The following is a 26,602-nucleotide window of genomic DNA, read 5'->3' as shown; positions in this document are numbered from 1 at the left end:
CAAAACACACCGAAGATCACGTTTTCGAAAAACGTAAATCCGGGTTGAAATTTTCAGTGTTCCGATATTTCTCGATGAACACAGAATCGAAGACTCTGATACCACTTGTTGTGATTCTCGGATCAATATGAAGATTATTTGGGAGGAAAAACAACTCTATTTCACAAGAATAGAATTATAGAGAATTTACACCAAGAATTTCTCTCTACAAAAAACCTCACCAAACTCTCTTTATGTTCTCACAATCTCTTCCTGGATTGTATTTCAATCTCTCTGGATTGATGTTTCTGTGTAAAACATAAGGCTCTATTTATAGCCTTAAAGAAGGTGGTTGGTGGTTGAATTCTTCATTCAACAATGGAGGCTTCAACAATGGTGACTTCTAGAATAGGTTGGTGGCTTCAACAATGGTGGGCTTATAGAATTGGTTGTTGACAACAGCTGTACTTATAAGAAAGGTCATAGCTCTCATATATGTTTAGAAATATCTATTCAGCCTTTTAGGTTGACTATCCATTCGTGGATGGTAAGATGTACTAAGGTTTAGTGTGGTTCCCAACCTTTCGAACAAGGGCTTGCCATAAAGTACTTGTAACCCTAATGTCTCTGTCAGTCATTATTGATTGGCAACCCATGCAACTCGTCTATTTCTTTCAAGAAATATATCAACTATACCCACTGCAATACAAGGGTGAGAGACAACAATGGATCAGAATAGCCATATTTAGTGAATCTATCCACCATAACTCATATGCAATGCGCAAATTGTGATGTGAGCAATCCTTCTATGAAACTCATAGCAATAACTTGCCAAGCTTGAGAAGCTATCTTTAAGAATTGTTGTAATCCAGGATAAGGAATTATTTCACTCTTAGTCTCCTAACAAACTTCACATTCTGACAGACGCTTTCATTTTGGGCCAATAGAATGACTGTCAGACCCTTCTATCACAAACAACCTTGGTAAAATCAGCTAAAGCTTGCACAGATACTGTTCTCATGGCCTCCTTGAGCTTAATGAGACCTATGTTGCATCCTCACTCCACTGGAAAGCCCCTTCCTTTACTAATTCAGTGAGTAATTTGCTTATGGATCCCTAATATATGGTAGGCGTTATGTAGTACCAGTGAGTCTCTAGAAATTCTTAAGCTCTTATATTTTCCAAGAACAGGCCAAGAATCCTTTGCTCCTATTGTTTGTCCATCAGTAAGCTACCCCTGTGCCAAAAATTATGTGATCTAGGCACCGCATTTCCTTTTGACAAAGAGTACTTGGACCTTTTGGCATACAACCTTTCCTTCATAAATAGTTCCAATACTACCTCTATATGATGCAAGTTCTGCCTCAATAGAAGGGTTATACATCAAAATGCCATCAAAAAAGACAAACACAAATTTATTCTTCTGATTTCTGAAAACATGTTCATTAGACTTTGAAATGGGTTGAGATGGGTTTAGTTCAATAAATGGGCAGGTTAATAACCAGCCCAATCTTGGGCGGGTTGGGCGAGTCATTTGGGCTTGGGCCAAATGCGACAGCCCTACAATGTACTCTTCCTTCCCTGGTAGAGCATCTTAGCACTTAAGTTCCTGGATTACTTATTATTCCGTTGCATGGGTCTGTATGCTTCAGTTAGTGCCACAGTTGAGTTTAGTAACTGTGACCTTAACCGCAATACCTGAAGAAGCATACAAGTTGAGGGCTACTCAGGGTAGAACGTGTCGTCTTGTTCTTCTCTTTTTGGTTTAAATGATTATTTAGGAATTTAGTCTTACGTAGACAAAATATAGGGAAGTAAGAGCCTGATCTTTGGTTTTTGAATTATCAGGTTTCATTAAAAAGAAGTATAATCATCAGGTATATTGATGATTTAATGGATGGTTTGAAGCGAATAAAGAATGAAGAACAAATTGTTTCAAAGTTGGCTGAGATTGAAAAGCTAATAATGGAACTGATGTTCCTAAGAATACGCGTCCAGATTGGCAATTCCAAGTTGGATCATCTTGCCTCTCGTCTGCTGAAAGATATCAAAAGTTATGTGAGTTCAAAGAATGATTATTTACCAAGTGCCGCCATGACAGACAAGCAAATGTTTGAATACCTAGACTCCCTCCTCAGTAGCCTCTATAGTTTACGACTACCAAGGTGTTGTGCTAAATTGATACTCCCCCTGATGAACGAATACAGAGTTCTTCTGGAAGTATGTACACATCTAAGAGGTTTCAGTGAGTTGAAAATTAAAGGATGCATCTGGAACAAGACAATTGAATATCTCTCTCCTCAATTTCAACATACAGCTGATAGAGTAAGACAGTTCTGTCTTGATCTTTGGACGAATGAAAAGTGTAACGAAAAAGAAGAGGAGGTGGTGATGGTGGTGGAGGACAAGGAGGATGACTCTGATGAGGAGGATGTTGGTGCTGGTGCTGGTGCTGGTGATAATGATGAAAATTACTGCTGCAAGTTCGCTTCTCTACTCTTTGAGATAATCCCTGTTGAGCTAGAGGTTCTGTACATTTGTTCTACGAAGCTGAAAGATTCAACTTCAACAGAAGTAAAAGGGTTCGTCAAGCAACTCCTAGAAGCAACACCACAGATTCTTGGAAGATATCTGATTCTTCTCAAAGGACGCATGGCAGGTGCAATGGCTGTCAACGCTCCAATTCAAAGCATTAATGTCATGATGGAGTTCCTACTGATATTTTTCACCGATATATCAAGGTGCTTAATCTATTGTGACAAATTGAACGATATCTTGGAACGTACTGTGTACTTACTAGGGAGATGTCTATTCTGGTTCGCAAGTTGGAGGAGAGCTCTTCAAATGAAGAAAACTTTGCAGCTCCATACTTCTTGCAACAAATCGAACAAATAAAAGGAGATCTCAAGATTCATTTGAAAGCCCCAGACTCATCTCAACTTTGTTTCCCAATGGGTGCTGGAATACTCTTCATGGATCTTCTACTCAGACATTTAAACAATTTGTTCAATTCCAATGCTTCCACAGTTGCTTTGATATTAAAGCAAGAGATTGAGATAGTGAAAGAAGACCTTGAATTCCTAAGATCGTTTTTCGGGAAAGTTAAGCAAACAATGGATGACAATAGATCACTTAAAGGTCTTTGGGGGCGTGCTTTAGATGTGGCACATGAGGTACAGCATGTCATTAATTCCATTCTTGTTAGAGATAATGCTCTATCGCACCTTATTTTCTCACTTCCCAGTGTCATCGATAAGATCAAGCTTATCGTGGTAGAAGTACAAGTTACCAGTTTACTGCTGGAGGATACTGCTAAGATTGGAGACCCTCTTGATGCAAATTCTTCCAACGAGCCTATTGAACCTAGGGCTTGAGAAAGAAAAGCATTCGATCATTCATGAACAGATTATTAAAGGGCCAAAAGCGCGTGATGTCATTTCTATTGTTGGACTGCCGGGTTTGGGTAAAACTACTCTAGCCAACAAAGTGTATAAGAATACATTAGTTGCTCGTCATTTCAACGTTCGGGCATGGTGCACTGTTTCAAAAAAATATAACAAGTCAAAGTTGTTGCATGACATTTTTAATCAAGTTACTGGTTCTAAAGACAAACCACGGGAGGGTCATAATGACATTGCTGATAAGCTTCGAAAAGAACTACGTAAGAAAAGGTACCTCATCGTCCTGGATGACTTGTGGGACATTGCATCATGGGAGGAATTAACAGCGGGTTTTCCTGATGTTATGAATGGAAGTAGAATTATTCTAACTAGCCGAAGCGCTGAAGTGGCTTCGAAAGTCAAATGTCATACTTCTCCTCTCAACCTTTGATTTTTAACACCTGAAGAAAGTTGGGAGTTATTTGAAAAAAAGGTCTTTGGAGAAGAAAAATGCCCTGGTGAACTGTTGGATGTTGGACAAAAAATAGTTGAGAAATGTCAAGGGCTTCCTTTGGTTGTTGTTTTGATCGCTGGAGTTATTAGAAGGACAGAAGAGAAAGAGGATTCATGGCTTGAAATCCTAGGTAACCTGAAATACTTTGTTTTCGAGGACGAAGAGCAAATGATGAAGGTTATGCAAATGAGTTATGACCATTTACCAGACAACGTGAAGCCGTGCTTGCTTTACTTTGCAGGATCTCAAAACAACAAACTAACTCCAGAGTCTGAGTTGATACGGTTGCTAATGGCCGAAGGGTTTGTAGATGATATTCCATCGAAGATCTTAGAGGAAGCAACTAAAACTTACTTGGATGCTTTAATTTCCAGTAGCCTGGTAATGGTCTTCGAAAAGGAAGCAGTTTTTTCTCGTATCATCAGGGTTTGCTCTGTGCATGATATTGTGCATGAATTCTGTTCAATAACAGCCAAAAAGGAAAGGTTTTTCAACTTCATCAGTACAGGTACTCCAGTTCATGATTCAGATTTCATGCACCGTTGTTTAACCATTCAAAGTATGAATGACCACCAACTCGACCACAACTACTCATGTATTAATTTGTTCGATTCTGAAAATGAGAAATCTTCTAGTAGGAAACATGTTATCTCTTTGAAAGTGAGCGGTTTGCTTGATCCCTTTTCTCTCTTATCACATAACACATCTGAGGCTTCTTAGAGTGTTGCAACTGGGCGACGTTCTTCTGGGAGATAGTTCAGTGAATGAAATAGGGTATCTAGTTCATTTGAGGCTCCTAAAAATTTGGACTGAAGAGAAAGGTCTCCCATGTTCGTGGTCGAACCTAAGGAATCTTGAAACTCTGGAGGTGAAATCGGAATCCAACTTGGTAATTCTGCCTAGAATATGGAAACTCTCAAAGCTGAAACATGTGAGCATCACCAAGAGTTGTACTTTCTTTAGCAAGGACATGCATGAGCCAGCAGTATCGGAAGAGAACTCAAAGTTAGAAGATTTGAGAACCTTATCCCACGTCGGTATTCCATATTCTGAAGACACAACAGATGTTTTGCAGAGGTTTCCAAATCTTCAGCACTTTGAATGTACCTTTGTGCAACTATCCGATTCTCCTAAAAACCGCAATTGGTTTCCAAAGTTAGATGTCCTTACTAAACTTGAATCTCTACTTTTTGTTTTATATTCCGAACTTTCCTGGCAGAATCTTTTCACTGCTTTACAAGGCGAGTATATTAGAATGATCGACGTCCCACCTTCTCTCTAATATCACTTCCCTACGAGCTTGAAAGAGTTGCGCTTGTATTATTTTCCTGTGACACCTGTTTTGTTGTCAGCAGTTGCAGCATTGCCTGAACTTGAATTACTGAAGTTTCAATGGTCTTATTTTGTTGAGAATAAGTGGATTCCAGGAGATGACAGCTTTGAAAATCTCAAAATATTGAGTTTGGACGCTGTGCGCTTTTCCGAATGGCAAGTAAAAGATGATACATTTCCAAAGCTTGAGGAATTAATACTAGAAGATTGTAAAAAGCTCAAGGAGATTCCTTCTGAATTTGGGGATATTATCTCTTTAAAGTCCATTCACTTGACTCATATGATGAGTGACTTTGTTGATTCAGCCATGAAGCTTAAGGACGGTGTAAAGGAAATTGCGGGATATGATAGACTTGATGTCACATCACTTTATTCAAATTGATGAATCTGTAAGTATACACGAATGTGTTTGATTTCTTTTTTCACCTATATATGCTTTATCTATGTCATATATAAATTGTGTCTTTGTTCTCTTAAATGGCAGAAACCTCTCAAGCTATAAATCTACCTATGTGAAAATCACCGTGCGGCCTAAAGGTGGTAAACTGCATATCTATGGAGACATGAGATAGATTCTTCAGCCTGTTTGGATTGTGTGTTCTTATATTGTATTATATTGTTGTTTTAAATACAATATTTGCTTGTTTGGATGGTTGTTATGTATCGTTTCATAATGTATATCGTATTGTATTGTACTGTATCTTTTTTATGTATACAGTGTTTGGATAGATTGTATTATTTGTCGTTGTTTCATAATGTTATGCACCAACACTATCAAGAATAAACTTGGAATATTATTATTAAAAAAAAGTAAGGTACGAGGTAAAATTATTATAAAAAGGTAGGGTAAAGGATAAAATAAAATTATTTAATAATAAGGAAAGGCAAGATGAGGGAAAAAAATAAGATAACAACGCGACCGCACTAATTCAGTCATTTCATAAAGAGAAACTTTTTATCGTTACGTAATGGTGGATTTAACGATATGACAATAATAAAATTTAAGGAACAATCAAAACAAACATCGTATTTAAAGTAACAATACGATGCAATACAACAAGTAGCAATCATCCAAACAAGCATAACTTTATTGTACTCTATTGTTAAATTAAAATAGTTCTTATGTCGTAATAATAGACGCATTTATGGCGGGATTGTTATGTTATGGAGTCCCTTTTAAACTCATAAACATTTGCATCCGTCACATGGTCAACTACACTTATTACTTCATGCTTCTACTTGATTTAGTTATGTCTATCAGCCGTTTCTTACTCTTTTTGTTTTTTTATGATGAGCCTTCCCGCGCCTTCTTGCACAAGCATCATGTTCTCCTAAAATTCAGGTTTCTGCACGATAATTTGTTCTATCCTTGCTTCCTTTTTTATATTTTATCCTAAGGACATGATTTTGTTACTTTAAGTTTCAGAGTCAATGATCCCTCGATCACATAATTAGAAATATCTTACAAGAAAGAAGAAAAATCATTTGGATTCGAGGCAAAACCCCTCCCTGCTGTTACGGAGTTCTTCTTTCGATCTGGCTTTTCCTAGACACATAAAGATTGCTGCAGATCTTACTTTTTTTTTCTTTTTTTTTTTGCAGGTCTTAGTGTAATTCACATTTTCATGGCACGGACCATCTATAATAAGAACATTTTGTTAAATAGCAGATTTGAACTTGGTTCTAGAGAAGCCAAATCCAAGGAGAGCACAGCAGGGTACTTTTACCATGGCCATTGCTTCATCGTGTTATAATAAAGAGATTATAGTTTGTTAAGAAAAACAAAATCGTTCAGTTAATTTCAATTTTTTTTTTTTGGGGAAGTAAAGTATTATATTTACAAATAACGACATCATAGTAGTTTATTTATTAATATAAGTGATGCAATTTCATATAAAAGAGAAAATTCATTTATTAATTTGATACAACATACCGCAAGTATGAGTATATATTTTTATTCTTATGGCTAGCAACTCAAAGACCAAGTTGAACTTTCCACGACTTCGAGCCATACTGGAAATGTTAGTCGGATGTTTATAAATGATTGACTTCAGCTATCACGTTGCAGCAAATGTAAAGCTCTATTGATACTCTGCAGAATGCTGGTGTATTAAATTTAGAGAAAATGGTCTCCTATGACCACTTTCAGCAAAGTAATAATGCATGCATTTCAATTTATATTGGACGTTTTAGTTATCTGCAAAAGCTTAACCACCAAAATTACAAGACTAATGTTGAACAACTGCACAATGACAAAGGGGCGTTACAATCAAGGGGATACTTTTAGTCAGTTGAAATTCTTAACACAAATTTATTCCTAATAAGTAGTGGAAAGGGAAAAATGTTGCAGAAGAATACATGCAACTTTTCCAAAATATTCCACTGCATTCACATTCATTTCCTAAAATATTAGATTTATAAATACACAGGCAAATAGCCTTTACCTACATTTCTGCAATCAAGGGCATTGCAATTAATGGATTTCGGCACTATAGGTGAAACTGTAAAATAAATATAAGATCTTGCAGACATTTACTGGCAGAACTAAATGTTATGATTCATGGGGAACTTGAAACCTTCCCCGACAAACGGCAAACCTGCAGAACATCAAACTAAAGTTAGCTATTTGCCAGAGTTATAATATAAGCACGTGCGCACACGAGATCCAAAACCATAGTACATAACAATCACCATCATAACAATACTCAACAATCTTATTCCAGAGAGATTGAGGCCAAAACGTGGTTTGAAAGCTCCTAAGTCCTAACAGTGAAATGTCAACTTCTACCATCCTTTAGTGGACGACATGCATAACCACTATGACCATGAAAACTAATATGGAAGTATGTGAGACATTTCAAAAGGAGGCAGTAAAGTCATCCCTATGACCAAGTACATCATCACAAATTGGGAAGGTTGTGTAATATGTATGAGGGGATCAATGCGCATATGTCATAAATATGAGAAAATGGGATAATGGCAAGGTAAATATGAAGCAATCCACAGATAACTACTTATTTCACAAATCACCTTCAACGAGTTGTATTTTTTCTTTTCTTTTGGGTGAGGGGGAGGGGCTTGAAGGGGAGAGAAGAGAGAAAACCTACGAAGACCAATTGGTTAATAGCGAGTGACTCATAAATAACGTATGTGCATAAGCATCCTGTCAAAGCAAAACAAATAGTATGTTCAACACGAAGGACCAAGACCCAGTTACAGCTGATAGTTGGACAACAAAATCGGCCTGCCACAAATTGACACCCCCTCTATCCAAAATGAGTGACGCATTCTGAAGTACAAGAGCAAAAGCATCTCTTTCTCTCTTCCTTTTTTTTTCTTTTTGGGTGGGGGTGGGGGGTATAAGTAGTACAAGGGCTAAAGACCTAAGTTTAACTGTGAAATCTAACTTCGATTGTTTAATTCCTTTAAATAAGACTTGATATCAAAAAAGCTAAATAGATATTACTATAAATCAAAATTCTTAATAATGAAATAACTTTAAGTGTATGAAAATATTGTATCGAAAAAGAAATCGGTTTTACCAGCAAATAGTAATAGTATAAAAGAGGACAAATGGAGCACTTAGTCAGCGAGAACTGTTATCACACTAAAGCAAAGGTTATCCTCTAGTTTATACATTCATAATATAAACTGACAAGACAATATGATTTTTAACAATGGAATTACTTTATTTTTAACAATGGAATTACTTTTTAAGTGTATGAAAATATTGCAGAAAAAAGGAACCCGTTTGACCCCCAAATAGCAATAGTGGCATATAAATGGGACAAATGGAGCATTAGACAATGAGAAACTGTTATCCCACTGGGTTACACGTTTGTTTGCACAATCATAGTATAAACTGACAAGTCAATATGATTCTTCATTTATTTTTTGGAGAAGGCAACAGTAAAGTGGATATGATTTTTAATTCTTTACTTATCAAAAAGAAACCAAACTAAAGCCTTTTATGCGATAACCATTCATCTTTTGACATTAAAGACAAACTATACATAAAGGTTATAGAAGGTGTAGTTTTACCTAGTCGCTGAAGACACTCATAAGATCACCAGATGGAAAGTTTTGAAAAAGAGCTGGTCCAACTTTAGCATTTTCCATGATATTCATGTTAGGCTCCTGCTTAACTTTAGTGTCCTCAGTATAAACTTTTGCAGTACTGAAATTGCACATTGGCGAATCAGACTCGTCTACAGCAAAACGACTGGGAATGGAGGCAGCTTTACCAACTCCAGGATTTCTCGTAGGTCCCTGGTCAAGAATCTGACTTGGTTTACTATAACATGAAACTGGAAAGCCCAGATGGTTAGGAACAAAGCCTGGCAGTTGTTTAGAAGCACCAAATGCCGAGCTAGAGTTATGAAGCTGCAGACCAACACTATTGTCAGCATGAACAGAGCATGCTGAGACTAAAGGAGTGAAAGAAGCTGCAGTGGAGAGCCTGTTTAAGCCACATGCTGGTTTGAGTTCCCTGTCTAACACTTGCACCACAGCTGATGAATTATTAGACTGTGGCGAGAGAACTCTATAATCAATTATTGAAGATTTACTCAAACTGCAGGCCTGGCTAATGGAGCCAGGACTATCTCCCACTTGGAAATTACCTGGCGATTGAGAAGGCAATACAAGGCAAGAAGGTTTCACATTAATTGAATGGTTGGCCTCAGAAAGACCAGATTGTTTCTGTTGCTGTTCCAGCTGCTGCTGCTTTTGCCATTGTTGCTGATGTTGCATCATTGCCATTAACATGTTGCTGTCTGGAGCAGCTAGCCCAGTGAGATTGCTGCTAGGAACCATACATATATTTTTTGCTCGCCAGGATCCAAATCCTGAATGAACATCCTCAGCAGACATCGTAGGTTGAGAAAGAAGTTTAGGATTAGTAATGCTGGGAGGGCATTTCATCAGAGGCTGACCATAGGCCACAACATGATCAACAGGTATGCACTTTGCTTGCTGCAGGGATGCTTGTAGGAGATCCGGCTGCTCTACTGATGGTAAAACCAGGTTACCTGACGATCGACCTAAAAGCTCGGCATGAAGAGCTGTCAAAGTTTCAGGAGGAATTTGACCAGAGGCTGCCAGTGCTTGAATGTCAAATCTCCCTAGTGAACCAAGTTTTGGATTCTGTTCTATTGGCCCGCAGTAGGTACTGGGGAAGCCACCCTGTTGCTGAGCTACTCCACTTAGCCTCTTCAAATACAGCCTAAATTTCTGCATATTTTGTCAACAGAAAGAGTTACAACATTCTACAGTTCAAACAAGACATCGATCACCAAAAAACCAAAAACAGCATGCGTCCTAACACAGATAATTGATCACACAGCACCATGACATGCCCACAAGGACTTGAAAGGACTATGGCACAAGTAAGGTTCATGGGCGACTAAAACAAACACTATTTGAGGACACGATATTTCATATTTAGGTTTATGGGTGATAAAACACGAAGCTACATGATGTAGGTTCGTCTTGGTGAATTAGGAAGATATGGGCCTTTTAGTTCCAAGTATCTAGCATCTTTACCTGATTTTCCTGAAAAGGCAACCAGAACACTTGCATTAGGTAGAAAAAGGGGTACAATGACAACCTATAACATGCATAGATTCGAACCTGCAGATGGCTTGCCACATTTTCTCTTGTCAAACCAGGAACATTCATCAGTTCAAGGATTCTCTTAGGTACAGCCTCTGCAAAGGAAGAAGGCAAGCAAATTAAAAACATAAATAAGAAAGAATATGACTTGAGCTAACTGCAAAAGTCAAATAGTCAACGTTCATACTATCAATCCCAAGTTGGTTGACGGCACTAACAAATTGCTGATGAAGCTCCACTGACCAGACTACACGTGGCTTTTTTGCAGTAGTTGGGTCATCATTTTCCATTTCCATTTCATCTTCCTCTTTTGCATCTCTTTTCTTTTTCTGTGGTTTTAGCACTCTATCTGCTCCTTCAATTACAGAAGAAGCACATTCAGCATCATCATTTCCTCGTTTATGCCGATCATTATCATCCAAGCTGCCAGAATATTCAGGCTCTTTACTGAAGCTACATTTTTTCCTAACAACATGCTGCCAGATATTCTTTAGCTCCTCGTCACGTATAGGCTTAATCAAATAATCACAAGCCCCATGTTGAACTCCTCTCATGACGAGGTTGGTTCTTCCATCACCTGACATCACTGTAGAACAACAAAATGTTTAGTTTAGAGATGAAGCATCGCATTGCCACAGCAGGAGAAGCATCACTTACTTATTACTGGAAGGTCCATTTCCAACCCAACAAGCTCAAGAAGTTTAAAACCATCCATATCAGGCATATGAACATCACTCAGTACAACATCAAAAGACCCCCTCCGTTCCCGTAATAGGTTTAATGCCACCGTAGCTTGGGTACAAGTGGTAACTGCAAGCAATTAAAAAAAGAGCCAATGCATTAGATGAAAGGTGCAAAATTAGATTTTATTTTTATAATCAATAGATATGCATGAAAACAACCATTAAGATGATATAAAACTTCAACAAGTACAGTAACAAATCCAAAGCTGCAGCTGTCATGGCTCTACATAATTCTGCCATTTAGTCCATGAATTTCAGCGAGGTAGGAAGAGTAAATGCCACTAAAGAAAATAAGGATATCGTATTAAGAGAGTAGGGAAGAAGCGCAATCTTCTAACTCCCACTTCCCTTTGTTCTAGTAACACCTAGGAAAAATCAAACTCACCTGATCAAAGAGCGAGTTCAAGTCAAGTCAAGGCAAGGCAAATCCAACCCCCCCCCCCCCCAATCACACACACACACAAAACCCAAAAAAAAAAAAATTATACCTAATGAGTAGTAAATTTTAAAGGAGGCAGTACATAAAAATAGCCAATCATTCTTCATTGCTATGAACAATTTGAATGAATTGAGCCCCATTGAAGTGTAATCATTGGGAGCATTCATATAGCAGACCCTAATGTTGTTTGGTATTAGGATAATTGACTGATTGATCGAAACTTAGAAACATAATATATGGATAACAAAGTCACGGATGCCAAAAGTCTAAAACTAGCTGAACTTGAAAGTAACTTTAGTTCAAGTGAAGGCGAAAACTTCATGGTCCGAAAAGAGAAACTAAGAAGGAAAAAAAACTCACAACTGAAATGATGGACTTGAAAGCATCTGCTCATGAATTCACAACAATATTTGGAACATATAAAATAATAAAATCAATTAGTAATAAAGCATGGCCAGTCGACCCAGTCACAAGCTCGGATAAAGGAGAGCATGTTAGATTGTCCGACTTAAAAGAAGTTCAGCAATGAGTAATCCTCTTAACACTAATGGGTCATTTGGTTCATTTACTAGTTATATAAATATTATAATATAGGGATAAGTTATACGAGTAATAGTGCAGGAATATTTTCTACAACCAAGAAGTCCATTGTCCGTTAGCTGATCCAACCCCAGTTATGCACGCAGTTTCTAAGTTCAAGGGAGTCCCAACCCTATACCTGCTCCCACTTAAATCCCAAGCTTCAGTCAGTGACATAAATCGACCTCGTGGCGTGATCCTAAGTCATACTTCAGGCATCGAGTCCTTATCATTGAAGCAAAGCCGTGCAGTCAATAATGAAAAAATTATAATGAAGTGAATGGTAAAGCATTATTATATGGTGAACAATAATGCATGGAATATTGTGCAAGGATTCCCTGCTTCAAGGGCATTTTTGCCTTTAGATACTCTTAAGTCTTATCCATGTTTGCTAATAAAAGTAATCTAATTCCACATTCCTTTTTTATTGATGGTGGTGACTAGACCAGCTTGAAGCACTCGACCACTCAACCAGGTAGTTTTGTTCCACATTCTATCTCGTGAATAGTACATAAATTCACTCACAAACTTTGCTGGTATTAAGTTTAGCACCGCCAACAAATAATACAATGTTTTGCCAAGATTATCTTTTTCTTATGCAACCACCAAATATATCATTAAGTTATGCACACCATCAGTGTAAGGACCTTTTACACTATTAGGTCAGCCAACAAATATCTACTGATAAGCCACCTTAAAATGTGAGATTAGTAATCTTGAAAATAAGATATTTTACCCGCTACAACAGGTAAAGATAGGTAAAGATGACCTCCCAACGTTAACATGCACAAAATAACTTCATGCGTAAAATAAAAGAAATTACAAATAAACGAACCCACAATTGAAATGAAGGGGGTTTGAGGCAACACACCTGAATACTTGCATTTGCGAAGCATTTGCTCAAGAATTCTGAGGCAAACGATGTCGTCATCAACCACAAGAACTCTTAACCCTACTGGAAACGTATCTGTAGCTTCCGACTTACAAGTGGCACCATCGCCACTCATACTTGCCATTGAACACCAACAAAATAACAAAACCCACCTTCACAAAACAGCTAAATTACATAATTGCCACTGAACTACTACCATATGACAAGTGATCCACTGGTGAAGAAAAAGGTTTAGATCCAGAGCGGAGCTGAGGTATAATAATAGTGTACGGAGAGCAAGGGAAGGTGAAATTAGGTTTTAATGACTGAGAAATGTGGAGAAGAAGAAGGGCAGCTGGGGTATGGGGTGGGGGTTTTAATGGGGAGGGGGTGGGTGAAAGAGGAAGGAAGTCTTAAATGGGGAAGGATAAGTGTATCGCGAGAGACACGCAGAAAGGAAGCTGCAGAAGACTTGTGTCTTTTCTTTTTTTATTGTTTTTGCTTCTATTATTACAGAAAATTACCGTCGCCCGCATAATTTGAAAAAATATTAATCTTATAAAATTATGATCCGATATATCATATTATTATACTCTCACTATTTCAATTTATATGAATTTATTTTTTTTATTTTGTGCCAAATAAATAACTTATTTTTTATTTGAAAACAATTTACCTTTATGCAATGATTTATAATCACACAAAATATATATGCCTCATCTTACACCACAAGTTCAAAAGTCTTCTTTTTTCGTAAACTTTGTCCCTAGTCAAATGGTTCACATAAATTGAAACGGGAGGAGTAATAGTAGTTGTTATTTTATTTTTTAATGCAATGTGTAAAAATATAACAAAATATATACAAAATCAAAAGAAACAAATCATATGACAACAACAACAACAAAAAATTAATTCCATAAATGGGGTCTGGGGAGGATAGTGTGTACACAGACCTTACCCCTATCTTATACAAATAGAGAGGATATTTTCAATAGACCATCGGTTCAAAGAACAATAGAGATAAAGCAACCAAGTAGCAAAGAATAGTAACAACAATGTAATATGGTAACGGGCGTGAATGCCACATCATGTAATAATAAAGAACCATGAATAAGAAATTACAAAATAGGTCTAGTACTGTTAGTAAGCCTAGGAGGAACACACTACTATCTGTCAACCTACAACCCTAATCTTCGACCTCCACACCTTCCTATCGTGGGTCATATAGCTGAACCAATAATATGTGCTGCCTAATTACATCTCCCCAATACTTCTTAGGCATACCTCTTCCCTTTCTCAGACCCGCCATGGACAATCTCTCACACCTCCTGACCGGTGCATTTATATCTTCTTCACATGCCCGAACCATCTCAGCCTCGATTCCCGCAATTTATCCTCTGCATATGTCTCTCCTCTTCACATGTATTACTCTTGTAGCAATCAAATACATTATTTGTTTCTTATTTACCCTTTATTAAATTAGCAAGTATTTAGTACCCTATATTTACTAATGTGATTTTTTATTAACTTGTAAATTGGCATAATAATTTGATATCACTTCTCTTTTAACATAACACAAATATAAATTTTCTTACTCTTGAAATATTTTATATTTTTAAAACTTATGCTATACTGTTCAAAATCCTTAAATTGTCTAAATTTATCAATAATTTTCTTGAGTGGTATTTACTTTTTTTTTGGTAAAAATAACTTCCTATTTAACCAAGAAGTTCATTGCTGTTAATTGTTCAAGATGAAGGTTGGTCCAAGCTTAGCTTGTGCAGCCATGGAGGTCGTTGTAAAGAGAGAAAGAGAGAACAATTTAGAAGAAGGAGAAACAAAAAATGGGAAATGAAACCTCAAACTATTATTGACATCTGTAAACAGTGTATATACACAGTCTAACTAATTAACTAAAACTAAATGTCTAGCCTAGCCACTTTACATCTAACTAGCCACTTTACATAATTAGACAATAATCTCAATACCCCTCATCCCCTTAAGTTGGTGGTATGGAAAACATTGCCAACTTGTGTAGAGCTGCTGAATACTTAACTCCTTTTGTTAGAACATCTGCAAGCTAGTATGTTGTTCCCACATGGTGCAATGAAATCAATCCCTCATGTAGCTTGCTTCTTACAAAATGGCAGTTAACTTCTATATGTTTGGTTCTCTCATGGAATACAGGATTCCTGGTTATATGCATAGCAGACTGACTATCACAGAACACTGCAATGGGCTTGAGAACATGTGATGTAAGTTCTTCAAACAATCTGTTGAGCCACACCAGTTCTCCCACTACCTTTCTTAAGGCTCTGTATTCTGCCTCTGCAGAGGAGAGGGAGATAGTATCCTGGTTTTTGGACTTCCAACTAACTGGATTGCTCCCCATCAACACAAGGTAATCACTCACAGATTTTCTGGAATCTGGGTATGCTTCCCAATCTGAATCACAATATGCTCTGATTGTGTAATCTTGATCCTTAAACAGGAATTTGCCCAAGATGGGGTCCCTCTTCAAGTATCTGAGCAGATGGAAAGCTGCTGTTAAGTGAGGCTCTCTAGGGTCATCCATGAACTGGCTTAAGTGTTGCACACTATAAGCTATATATAGTCTAGTATTGGTGAGGAAATTGAACTTTCCTATCAATTTTCTGTAGTAAGTGGGGTCTGGCAACCTTTTTCCTTCCTTAGCTTTAAGTTTCACAGTGGGGTTCAATGGAGAATTGAAGTTGTTGTGATCCATGCATCAGTATTCTTTCAACAGGTCAAGAGTAAACTTTCTCTGGGAAATTATTACACCATTATCTTTGTATAGAACTTCCAGTCCCAAGAAGTAATGCAGCCTTCCCAGATCCTTTTTTAAAGCTATTGTTCAAGAATTTTTTTAAATCTATGATCTCCATAATGTCAGTTCCTGTAACTACAATGTCATCAACATACACTGCTATGTAAACAAAAGAGTGTTTAGTTTTCTTGTAAAATAAAGAGTAGTCATACATTGAATGTGCATAACCCCTTGAACATAAAGCTTCAGTTAGTTTAGCATACCATTGCATGTTTGCATGTTTTAGACCATAGAGAGATTTGTTGAGTTTGCAAACCAAACCTGGGTTGTCAACTGCTAAACCCTGTGGGACCTCCATGTACACCTCTTCATTTAGATCACTATGTAGGAATGTATTATTTACATCTAGTTATGATATGTACCACCCTTTCTTCACAGTTATAGCTATTAAGGATCTCATATTTGTCATCTTAACTATTGGGAGAAGGTTTCTGTATAATCAATTCCAGCTTATTGAGTGTATCCCTTTACAACCAGCCTAGCTTTGAGTCTTTCTACACTACCATCTACCTTATGTTTTATTTTATACACTCATTTACATCCTATGGCTTTCTTCCCAGCACGTAAGGGAACTAAATCCCAAGTGTGGTTGGCATGTAATGCTTCAAACTCTTGATTCATAGCTGTTTGCCAGGCAGGATTCATAGCTGCCTCTTCATAAGATGAGGGTTCACTGTCACTGCAGATATCCCTTACAAGACTTTGACTCTCAGGATCAAAACATCAGAGGTGATATGGTGGTTGTTAGAAAATAGTTCATTAAGAGAGAAAGGTGTAACAGAACTATTGTGAGCAACAGATGGTAATGGTCTTAGTGTAGGGAGTGAATATAGGTAGTCTTGTAAATATGCAGGTGTCTTAGGTGGTCTTTGTGATTTCCTTAGGACAACAGGTGTATTGACAGGCTGGTGGGCTATTGGTGATGAAGTATGGCTTGAAGGTTGAAGTGTTTCAGATTGTGGCAAAGAGTTGGAAGGACTCTCAGAACTAGTATTGGACTCAAAATGTTGGGATTGGTCATGTGTAACACTGGTGCCATTATCACTATCATAAGCAAATCCAGTGCCTTCTTGAATATTATCAATGAATAGAACAGAGATGAGAATGGAGGGAAATGAGAAATTATCAGGGGATATAGCAAAGGGAAACACATTCTCAATAAAGACAACATCCCTAGAAATAGATATCTTCTTAGTGCCAAGACTTAAAACCTTGTACCCTTTGACACAATAGGGATAACCAATGAATATGTGTGGGGATGTTCTAGGTTCAAACTTGTCTCTGTGCACTTTTGATACAAAAGGATAACATAGGCATCCAAAGCTTCTCATGTGAGAGTATGTTGGCTTTTTTATGTGAAGTAGTTTAAATGGAGATTTAAGATGACTGTGGGAAGAGGGTAATCTATTTATGATATAGGTTGCACACAAGATGCATTCACCCCAGTATCTTATATGTAATTTTGATTGGAATAGAAGTGCCCTGGCAATTTTCAGGAGATATTTGTGTTTTCTTTCCACTATCCCATTCTGTTGAGGTGTATAAGGGCAAGTCTTTTGGTGAATGATGCCTTTGGATTGGAAAAATATATTTGCCTCTATACTGGTGAACTTTGAGCCATTGTCAGACCTGATTATTTTAACTTTTGTATTGAACTGGGTTTCAACCATAGAAATAATGTTTTTATGATAGCATTGGTTTTGCATGAAAGAGGGTTAGTCCAAGTAGACCTACTGTAATCATCCACCAGTGTAAGGAAGTATTTATAGTTGTCATGGGTTGCCACATGGTAAGGTCCCCATATGTCTATGTGTAGTACTTGGAAGATTTTTGTGGAAAAAATTATTTTCTGGGGAAATGGCAGTCTTCCCTGCCTGGCCATTGGACAAATGGAACAAAGAAAGAGTTGTTTTGGGGAAAAGAGACAGGGATAGAGGTAATCCCTCTCATTTTGACAAAGGGTACATGCCCAAGTCTATTATGCCACAGAACATTTACATCATTATTAGATGATACATAGGAATTCAAACTAAGATTTTTATTATTCAAATATAGAACATTTACAGGTGAAGGAAGAGATACACACTTATTTGTGGACAATGAACTATGTACAGATGAATCAATATGACAGTGTGAGTTGTGTGTGCAGTGAGCCTTATTATCAAGGCAGAAGAGTGAATTACTAACAACAGAACCTGAATACTTGCTTCTCAGACATTTTGCGCAGAGAAGGTACAATCCATCACAAGCCTTACCAATCTCCAAAGGCCTCTTCATTGAAGGGGCCTGCAAAATACAAAAGTTATTAGTGAAGGCTAGTGTACTTCTAGGATTCACACTGGTTAGACCATGAATGGAAATTAGATTGTATTTGAAAAAAGGTACAAATATTACTTTATGTAAAATGATATCAGGTACAAGTGTTACACTATCAATTTCTGTTACTTTCACTTTATATCCATTTGGTAGGACAACTAGGAGTGGATAAGGTAGTATTATGATATTAGTTAGTAGGGACTTATTGAAGGTCATATGGTTTGACGCCCCTGAGTCTAAAATTCAGGAATCGGTCTTGTTTTTGAGACATTGACACGACAATTCACCAAAATCTATAGAGGAAGTACAGACTATTATACCTGCAAAGTTTACAACCCCATTGATAGGATTGATGGCAGTTGCATTCTCTCCTTCATTGCCAGCTTGAAAGTGTTGGAGCAAAGTCAGGATCTGTCCATAGTGCTCCTTTGACAAGCTGATGTTCTAGTCTTCGTTCAAATCGTTTTGTTCTTCTCCCTTGTTGTATAGCATGTCAGAAGACTGATTTCCATATACATTAGCCACTATTCTCTTTACTTTGTTAAAATTCTGGTTGCGATCGAATCCCTAATTCTGGTTGAAGTTGAATCCCTGATTATGGTTGAAATGTTGGCTTGGATTGTGATTTTGATTGCGGGGATATCCAGAATTCTCAGGGTAGACATGTAGTTTGAAACATTTATCCTTGGTGTGCCCTGGCTTTTTACAGTAATCATATATAGGTCTTCCCTTCCTTGTCCACTATAGTTGTTGTTGTTAGGTGAATAGTTAGTACTATAGGTGTTGGGCCTAGAACTGGCAACATTCATAGAGGTTGATTCAATGAACAACTAAGTGTGCGACTTGATTTCCCTCTGCTTGCCATCTTGTATTAGGAGAGAAAAAGCTTGAGCTAAGTTTGGTAATAGATTCATCATGAGGATGCTTCCTCGAATCACAGTGTAGGTTTCATTCAACTCCATAAGAAATTGTATTAGTCGCTTGTCCTGCTCAGCTTTGTAGAAGTTTTCCTTTGCACCATAAGTACAATTGCAAGTGCATTGAGACTTTTTACTCAAGGTGCTCAACTCTTCCTAAAGTTTCTTCAGTTTGGTGTAGTAGTTGGTAATGTCAAGAGTTCCCTGAGATGTATCGTTTATTTCTTTTTGAATTTGGTACAATCTAGCTCCATTTGTCTGTTCATACCTATCTTCTAGTTTGATCCACAACTCCATAGCATCATTTGCATATTCAACACTGTCTGCGATCTCTTTTGACAGGGAATTAAGAATCCACGAAGTCACCATGTCATCACAATGTTCCCATTAACGGAATGTGAGTGACTGGTGATCTGGGCGCTTGCATTCGCCATTTATAAACCCTAGCTTGTTTTTCACTGACAGACCTCACAACACACTAAGCCTCCATGAACGATAACCAGCACTACTAAAAGGAACGGAAACAAGCATAGCACCGGGATTTTCCGATGGGTACAAATACAAGGGATCATCTGGATCAATTCCGAAAGTTCCTGGAACTCCGAAATGCACATCTGTGCTAGACACATCGCTCAAATCATCAATATCCATTAGTGATTAAAGTTAATTGTGTGAGTATTACACTTTGGGAGAAAAATCCCCTTCCCTGACACTAAATTAGGGCAAAAAATAAAACTGATTCAGCGATCGATTGATTTGGGGAAAAACTCAAAATTGACGGATACAGAGAAGATGACAGAGAGATGATAGATCGAAACAACAAGCTCTGATACCATGTTAAATGTTCAAGATGAAGGCTGGTCCAAGCTTAGCTTGTGCAGCCATGAAGGTCGTTGTAAAGAGAGAGAAAGAGAGAACAATCTAGAAGAAGGAGAAACAGAAAATGGGAAATGAAACCTCAAGCTATTATTGACATCTATAAACAGTGTATATACACGACCTAACTAATTAACTAAAACTAAATGTCTAGCCTAGCCACTTTACATAATTAGACAATAATCTCAATAATTACAAACCAGGAATTCCTGACCAATTCCTTTACTATGTATGACAATTCAGTACTCTACTATCTTCTACTTACTAGTAAAAGTTTTGATTAGTACAAGATTTTGATGCCATCAATATCCTATACGCATCATATTGACTATACAAGTTTGCAGAAACTTACATTTGACATAACATAGAAACTAAAATAATAATATGGAAACCGGTTCAATGCCTCTAAGTGCTTCTACCAGCTGGGGTATAAGTTGCCTCTGATGTGTATGTGGACTACAATCTCTCTACAAAGTCTATCTGGGGATGAGGTGCCACTCTGAAATCTGATCTTGTTCCTATCTCTCCATATATACCATTATTCCAAAGACAATCGAGATAATTGTCACATAGCCTTTATTCTTCCTGGCACACGTGAACACCCAATTTATCTCTTCCTGCCATTTAGTTATTTGCCTCGGACATCCAAGCCAAGTCAGTAGCCTCTGCCATAATATTCTTTGTATAACCACAGCCAAAGAATAAATGCTCGAACTATTCATCATCTAGCCCATAGAAAACACAAGTTTGGGGTACTTGAATAGCAAACTTCTATAACCTCACGATAGTAGGTAATCTACCTTGTACATCCAGCCATAAGTTGAACTTGGATCTAAGATGTAAATGTGGTTGTAAGGTTAGGCTCTCCCAGTGCACCTTTTGGAATTGAGAAATCTGCAGCTGGTATAGCTTCTTGATACTGAATCTTCCATCAGTGCATTACAATTGCATTAGTCTTGAAGTCAGATCATCTTGTAAAGTAGGTAGATCAAGAATAAATTTCCTGAGCTCAAGAATTTTATTTACTTATTTTTTATTTTATAATTAATTCAAATTATAAATATCATAAAATTATCTTTATCCCCTTCTCTTCGTACGTTCTTTCTATTGTTATATTTGATTAGTTTTCTCATTTTGTATTTTACTGAAAATTTAAATAATGTAATTTTTTTACTAAATTATAATTTTGAATTCATCAAAAGTATAAAGAGATAAGTCTTTTATTATTTTTGTAAAAAAATTACCAATATTTTTAATAATTTTTATTTTGTGTTATATATATAATATGATTATCTTATATATAAATATCCTAATAGTATCTTTATATTTTTGTATTTTTCATTACGGAGTTATGAGTTCTATTTATTAATTAAATTTTCTACTTGAGAAATTTAATTAATAATACTCCCAAATTGAATTGAAAGTTTTTTTGTTACACCCCATTTTTTTCGTACATGAAAGTACGTCGTATGTCAATTGATGTAAGCTCAGAAATAAGATTATATTTGGAAGAAAATAAAGTAAGTTAACCATGTTACCTTGGAAGTTACAAATATTTAAGATCATGAATAACGAGTACCAAGAGGGTTGGAAAGCTTAGAAGCTAAACCAATTGAAGAATATAAGTTTCGTCGAAAGTCGACAAGTTTGAAATGTTATAACATGTACTTTGGGGTGAGACTATGGTTCTTGACATGATAAGGAGGTTATGATATGTGTTATTTTAGTCGTAAGATAGTCGTGTGCAACATTTTGAAGTCAAGCAACCTGTGGAACAAAAGTTGGCAAAGGTCATCACAAGTTACATTCATAATGTGCTGAAAATTAAGTCAAATATAACTGAGATTTTCTCCCAATATACTTGGATTTATTGGGTGATACCTACCAAATTGAACATCTATGAGTCTAGTTTCCAACGCACTAAACCATTTATATATACGATATCGGAGTAGGGAGATATTCATATTTTTGCGAGACTGCTCCAAGCAGCTCTCTATGGGGCCCACATAGGCGGTTTATGACATATGGATATATATATATATATATATATATATATATATATATATATATATATATATATATATATATATATATAAGATGTATATATAGTATAGTAAATCATTAGTTTCAGTATATTCATGCCTTAGAACCCTAGAAATACTCTCTCAAGGTTCTCTCATGATCCAAGATCCAAACAAAGGGCAAACAAAACAAAACAAATGTCGGAAATCCCGTGGCGCTAGTAAGTTTCTTGTTCTTCTTGTTGTTGCTGTTTTTTCAGTGGTTCCAGCTTGTGTGGGAGGTTGTTTTAAGTGGTTTGTGTTCTGTAAAATAATCTCCATGGTTTTCATATCAACCCTAGGTTATTTCAAGTCTTGCAAATATATTGCACCATATTTCAACATCAAAAGTTAGTTCTAGTGAAGAATAACACCTCTTTGGGGTTGTGTTGTCATTGAGTATAGTCGTGGGCTGTTTTGTGCTGAAATTTCAAGTTGTTTCTACTGGCAAAGGTGAGTATAACAGCCTACTAATTGTGCTTAAGCTTGCTTGTATGTTGGCTAAGTTGTTAGGATGATAAACTACAAGATAATACTTGGATTAACTTAAGTCACTTCTATGGTGTTGTATTGCCATTGAGGACTGTTGTAAGCTAAATATAACTTGGATTTCGACTTGAAGTTATTTTATGAGGTATGTGTATTGTGTTCTTGAAAGTGCTTAAGGTTATCTTGATGTTGATTAAGTTAAATGGTTGAACTAGACATGAACAAGTGAATAAAGTTTCTAATTGAAGATAGTTGAAGTTGTGGATAGTTTCCTTTGTTATAAATATATGGTATAAGGATGGAATCATTGATGAACTAATTCATTATCATGTTAATGATGTTGTTAAGTTGATGTAAGAAGTATATAAGGGGTGATATGGGTTATATGGATTTCAATCGGAGCTTGTCGCTCGTCGTGAAGTAGTTGTAACTTGTTGTTATTATGGTGTCTTGTTATTGATATTTATATATCGCTGGATTTCTCTGGCTGTTGTTGTTGGTATATGGTACTGGAGGAGGCCCTTGTTACAAGGGAGATGCTGTCTGAATTTATATAAATGAGCTACTAGCTTAAGTTACAGACTTAGCATTTGCTCAACACTGATTTTGAATATCAGGGCTAAATACATAGATTATATTTGTAACGTCCGTTTAGTCCTTTTTATAAGTCATAGTTGGGCATGATCAAAGCCCATCAAAACAAGAGATATGACAATTTCCGTAAGTTATAGAAAGCTCAGTATAACTTGAATTAATACGGAGGAGTCTAAGAGTAGGAGTATTTAAAAGAGATGGAATGCTGCCCTGGTCGTAATGTAAGGATGTAATTGTGGTAAACTATAAAAGGATGATATTTAGGACTTCGATTGAGTAATGATTCAAGGAGAAGAGATTTCATGGATGGCACGGGATTAGAATATCCCCATAAGACGAATCACATTGGGATTCTATGAAATACAGTTATTGAAGTATGGTATTGTCCCTAGGTGGATAAGGAAAGCCATTTCAGATGTTCCCCGATGAGACGTGAGCCCTAGTGACAATGTATTACATAAGAGGTTTCAAGTTATCAGTGGTAGATTATAGATCAACATTAAGGTGAATCAACAATAGATGGATAAAAGTTCCAAAGTATGAGAGGAGATTATAATGCCATTATTTAGATGAACAGTAGTAAGGAAGCATTAAATGGCTTAGATTTATACATATAGGATAAGCATCAAGAGAGTAACCTGGATTTGGGTAGCAGACCTCGGTAATAATAAATTGAAGTAAGAGTTAGGATATAGTATAACCTACCTAGATGTAGTAGAACCATAAGCATAGATAATCGAGGCTATGAAGCAAGGTATAGCAATAGTCGTAAGTTCGACAAAGTACCGAGCGAAGAACTTTAGCACACCTATAGATGCCCAGAGGGACAACTTGTCAATTTCTGTATATTTTCCCAAAGTGAGGCTTAGAGATTCGCTAAAAGCTAGAGGAAAAAGGAGAGAAGAGTCGCATAGGCGCACATACAAGGTCAGAATCGTGCATATTGCATGAAAGAAGGTAGAAAATATTACAATATTGGAAGAATTTCGACAACAAGTCGTGGCATGAGAAAGTGGCCTAAAAGGGAAAATGCCTTAGCCTTTGGATTTATTTACTGAACAACTCCCTAGATGGCAAAGACGATATTAAAGTATTCATAAGAGATATTTCTTAAGAGACAGATAAGTGCCATTTGGAGACGGGCTGGAGCTCGGAGATGGCAGTGAAATAGCAGCCACTACTACTGCTGGACCTGGGGGCTCGACGAGGCAGCTGGAGGTAGCAGCAACGAGCTGGGAAGGTTTGTTGGCGGAGCTGCTAGTCGTGTGCTAGCCATGGCAGTCATGGCAACGGGTTGACGATGAAGACGCAGCAGCAGCCGTCAACATTCGAGGATGAATGTTTCAAAGGAGGGAATGATGTTACACCCCATTTTTTTGTAAGTGAGAGTACGTCGTAAGTCAACTGACATAAGATCAGAAATAAGATTATATTTGGAAGCAAATAAAGTAATTTAATCATGTTAACTTGGAAGTTACAAATATTTAAGATCATGAATAACGAGTACCAAGAGGGTTGGAAAGCTTAGAAGCTAAACCAATTGAAGAATATAAGTTTCGTCGAAAGTCGACAAGTTTGGAATGTTTTAACATGTACTTTGGGGTGAGACTATTGTTCTTGACATAATAAGGAGGTTATGATATGTGTTATTTTAGTCGTAAGATAGTCGTGTGCTATATTTTGAAGTCAAGCAACCTGTAGAACAAAAGCTGGCAAATGTCATCACAAGTTACATTCATAATGTGCTTAAAATTAGGTCAAATATAACTGAGATTTTCTCCCAATATACTTAGATTTATTGGGTGATATACCTACCAAATTTAAGATATATGAGTCTAGTTTCCAATGCATTAAACCGTTCATCTATACAATATCGGAGCAGGGATATATTCACATTTTTGCGATACTGCTCCAAGCAGCTCTCTATGGGGCCCACATAGGCGGTTTAAGACATATGGATATATATAAGATCCCTCAAACCCGTTTGAAGTCATTATTTTCAGTATATTCAGACCATAGAATCCTAGAAACACTCTATCAAGGTTCTCTCATGATCCAAGACCCAAACAAAGGGCAAACAACACAAATCAAGTGTCGGGAATCCCGTGGCGCTAGTAAGTTTCTTGTTCTTCTTGTTGTTGCTGATTTGTGGGTGGTTCCAGGTCGTGTGGGAGGTTGTTTTAAGTGGTTTATGTTCTGTAAAATAATATCCATGGTTTTCCTATCAACCCTAGGTTATTTCAAGTCTTGCAAATGGATTGCACCATATTTCAACATCAAAAGTTAGTTCTAGTGAAGAATAACACCTCCTTGGGGTTGTGTTGTCATTGAGGATAGTTGTGGGCTGTTTTGTGCTAAAATTTTAAGTTGTTTCTACTGGCTAAGGTGAGTATAATAGCCAACTAATTATGATTAATCTTGCTTGTATGTTGGTTAAATTGTTAGGATGATAAACTACAAGATAATACTTGGATCAGCTTAAGTCACTTCTATGGTGTTGTATTGCCATTGAGGGTTGTTGTAAGCTAAATATAACTTGGATTTTGACTTGAAGCTACTTTAGGAGGTATGTGTATTGTGTTCTTGTAGGTGCTTAAGGTTATATTGTTATGTTGATTAAGTTAAATAGTTGGACTAGACATGAACTAGTGAATAAAGTTTCTAAATTGAAGATAGTTGGAGTTGTGGATAGTTTCCTTTGTTATATATATATGGTATAAGGATGGAATCATTGATGAAATAATTCATTATCATGTTAATGTCGCTGTTAAGTTGATGTAAGAAGTATATAAGGGGTGATATAGGTTATACGGATTCCAATCGGAGCTTGTCGCTCGTCGTGAAGTAGTTGTGACTTGTTGTTGTTATATGTGTCATGTTATTGATATTTATGTGTCGCTGGATTTCTCTGGCTGTTGTTATTGGTATATGGTACTAGAGGAGGCCCTTGTTACAAGGGATATGCTGCCCAAATTTACGTAAATGAGATACTAGCTTAAGTTACAGACTTAGCCTTTGCTCAACACTGATTTTGAATCTCCTTATGCTATGA

The 26,602-nt window shown here is 36.9% G+C and overlaps 1 protein-coding gene and 1 pseudogene across 1 annotated transcript; one reads left to right on the top strand and one right to left on the bottom strand.

The window, feature by feature from the left end:
• The first annotated feature begins 357 nt into the window (after window positions 1-357).
• LOC107814896 (putative late blight resistance protein homolog R1B-8) lies at window positions 358-5,587 on the top strand (annotated as a pseudogene).
• Window positions 5,588-7,519: 1,932 nt separating this feature from the next.
• Window positions 7,520-13,670, bottom strand: LOC107814899 (two-component response regulator ORR21-like; the record flags this gene model as incomplete). The annotated part of the gene is given in 6 exon segments (NM_001325936.1): window positions 7,520-7,802; window positions 9,247-10,437; window positions 10,837-10,913; window positions 11,006-11,404; window positions 11,476-11,628; window positions 13,451-13,670. Coding segments are annotated over 5 exon segments (1,965 nt in total). The 5' UTR covers window positions 13,596-13,670.
• Window positions 13,671-26,602: the final 12,932 nt, after the last annotated feature.

The sequence above is a fragment of the Nicotiana tabacum genome, chromosome 16, assembly GCF_000715075.1.
Source record: "Nicotiana tabacum cultivar K326 chromosome 16, ASM71507v2, whole genome shotgun sequence".
NCBI lineage: Eukaryota > Viridiplantae > Streptophyta > Magnoliopsida > Solanales > Solanaceae > Nicotiana > Nicotiana tabacum.
The sequence above is the reverse complement of the archived record's forward strand: the minus strand, read 5'-3'. Positions and strand labels throughout refer to the sequence as shown.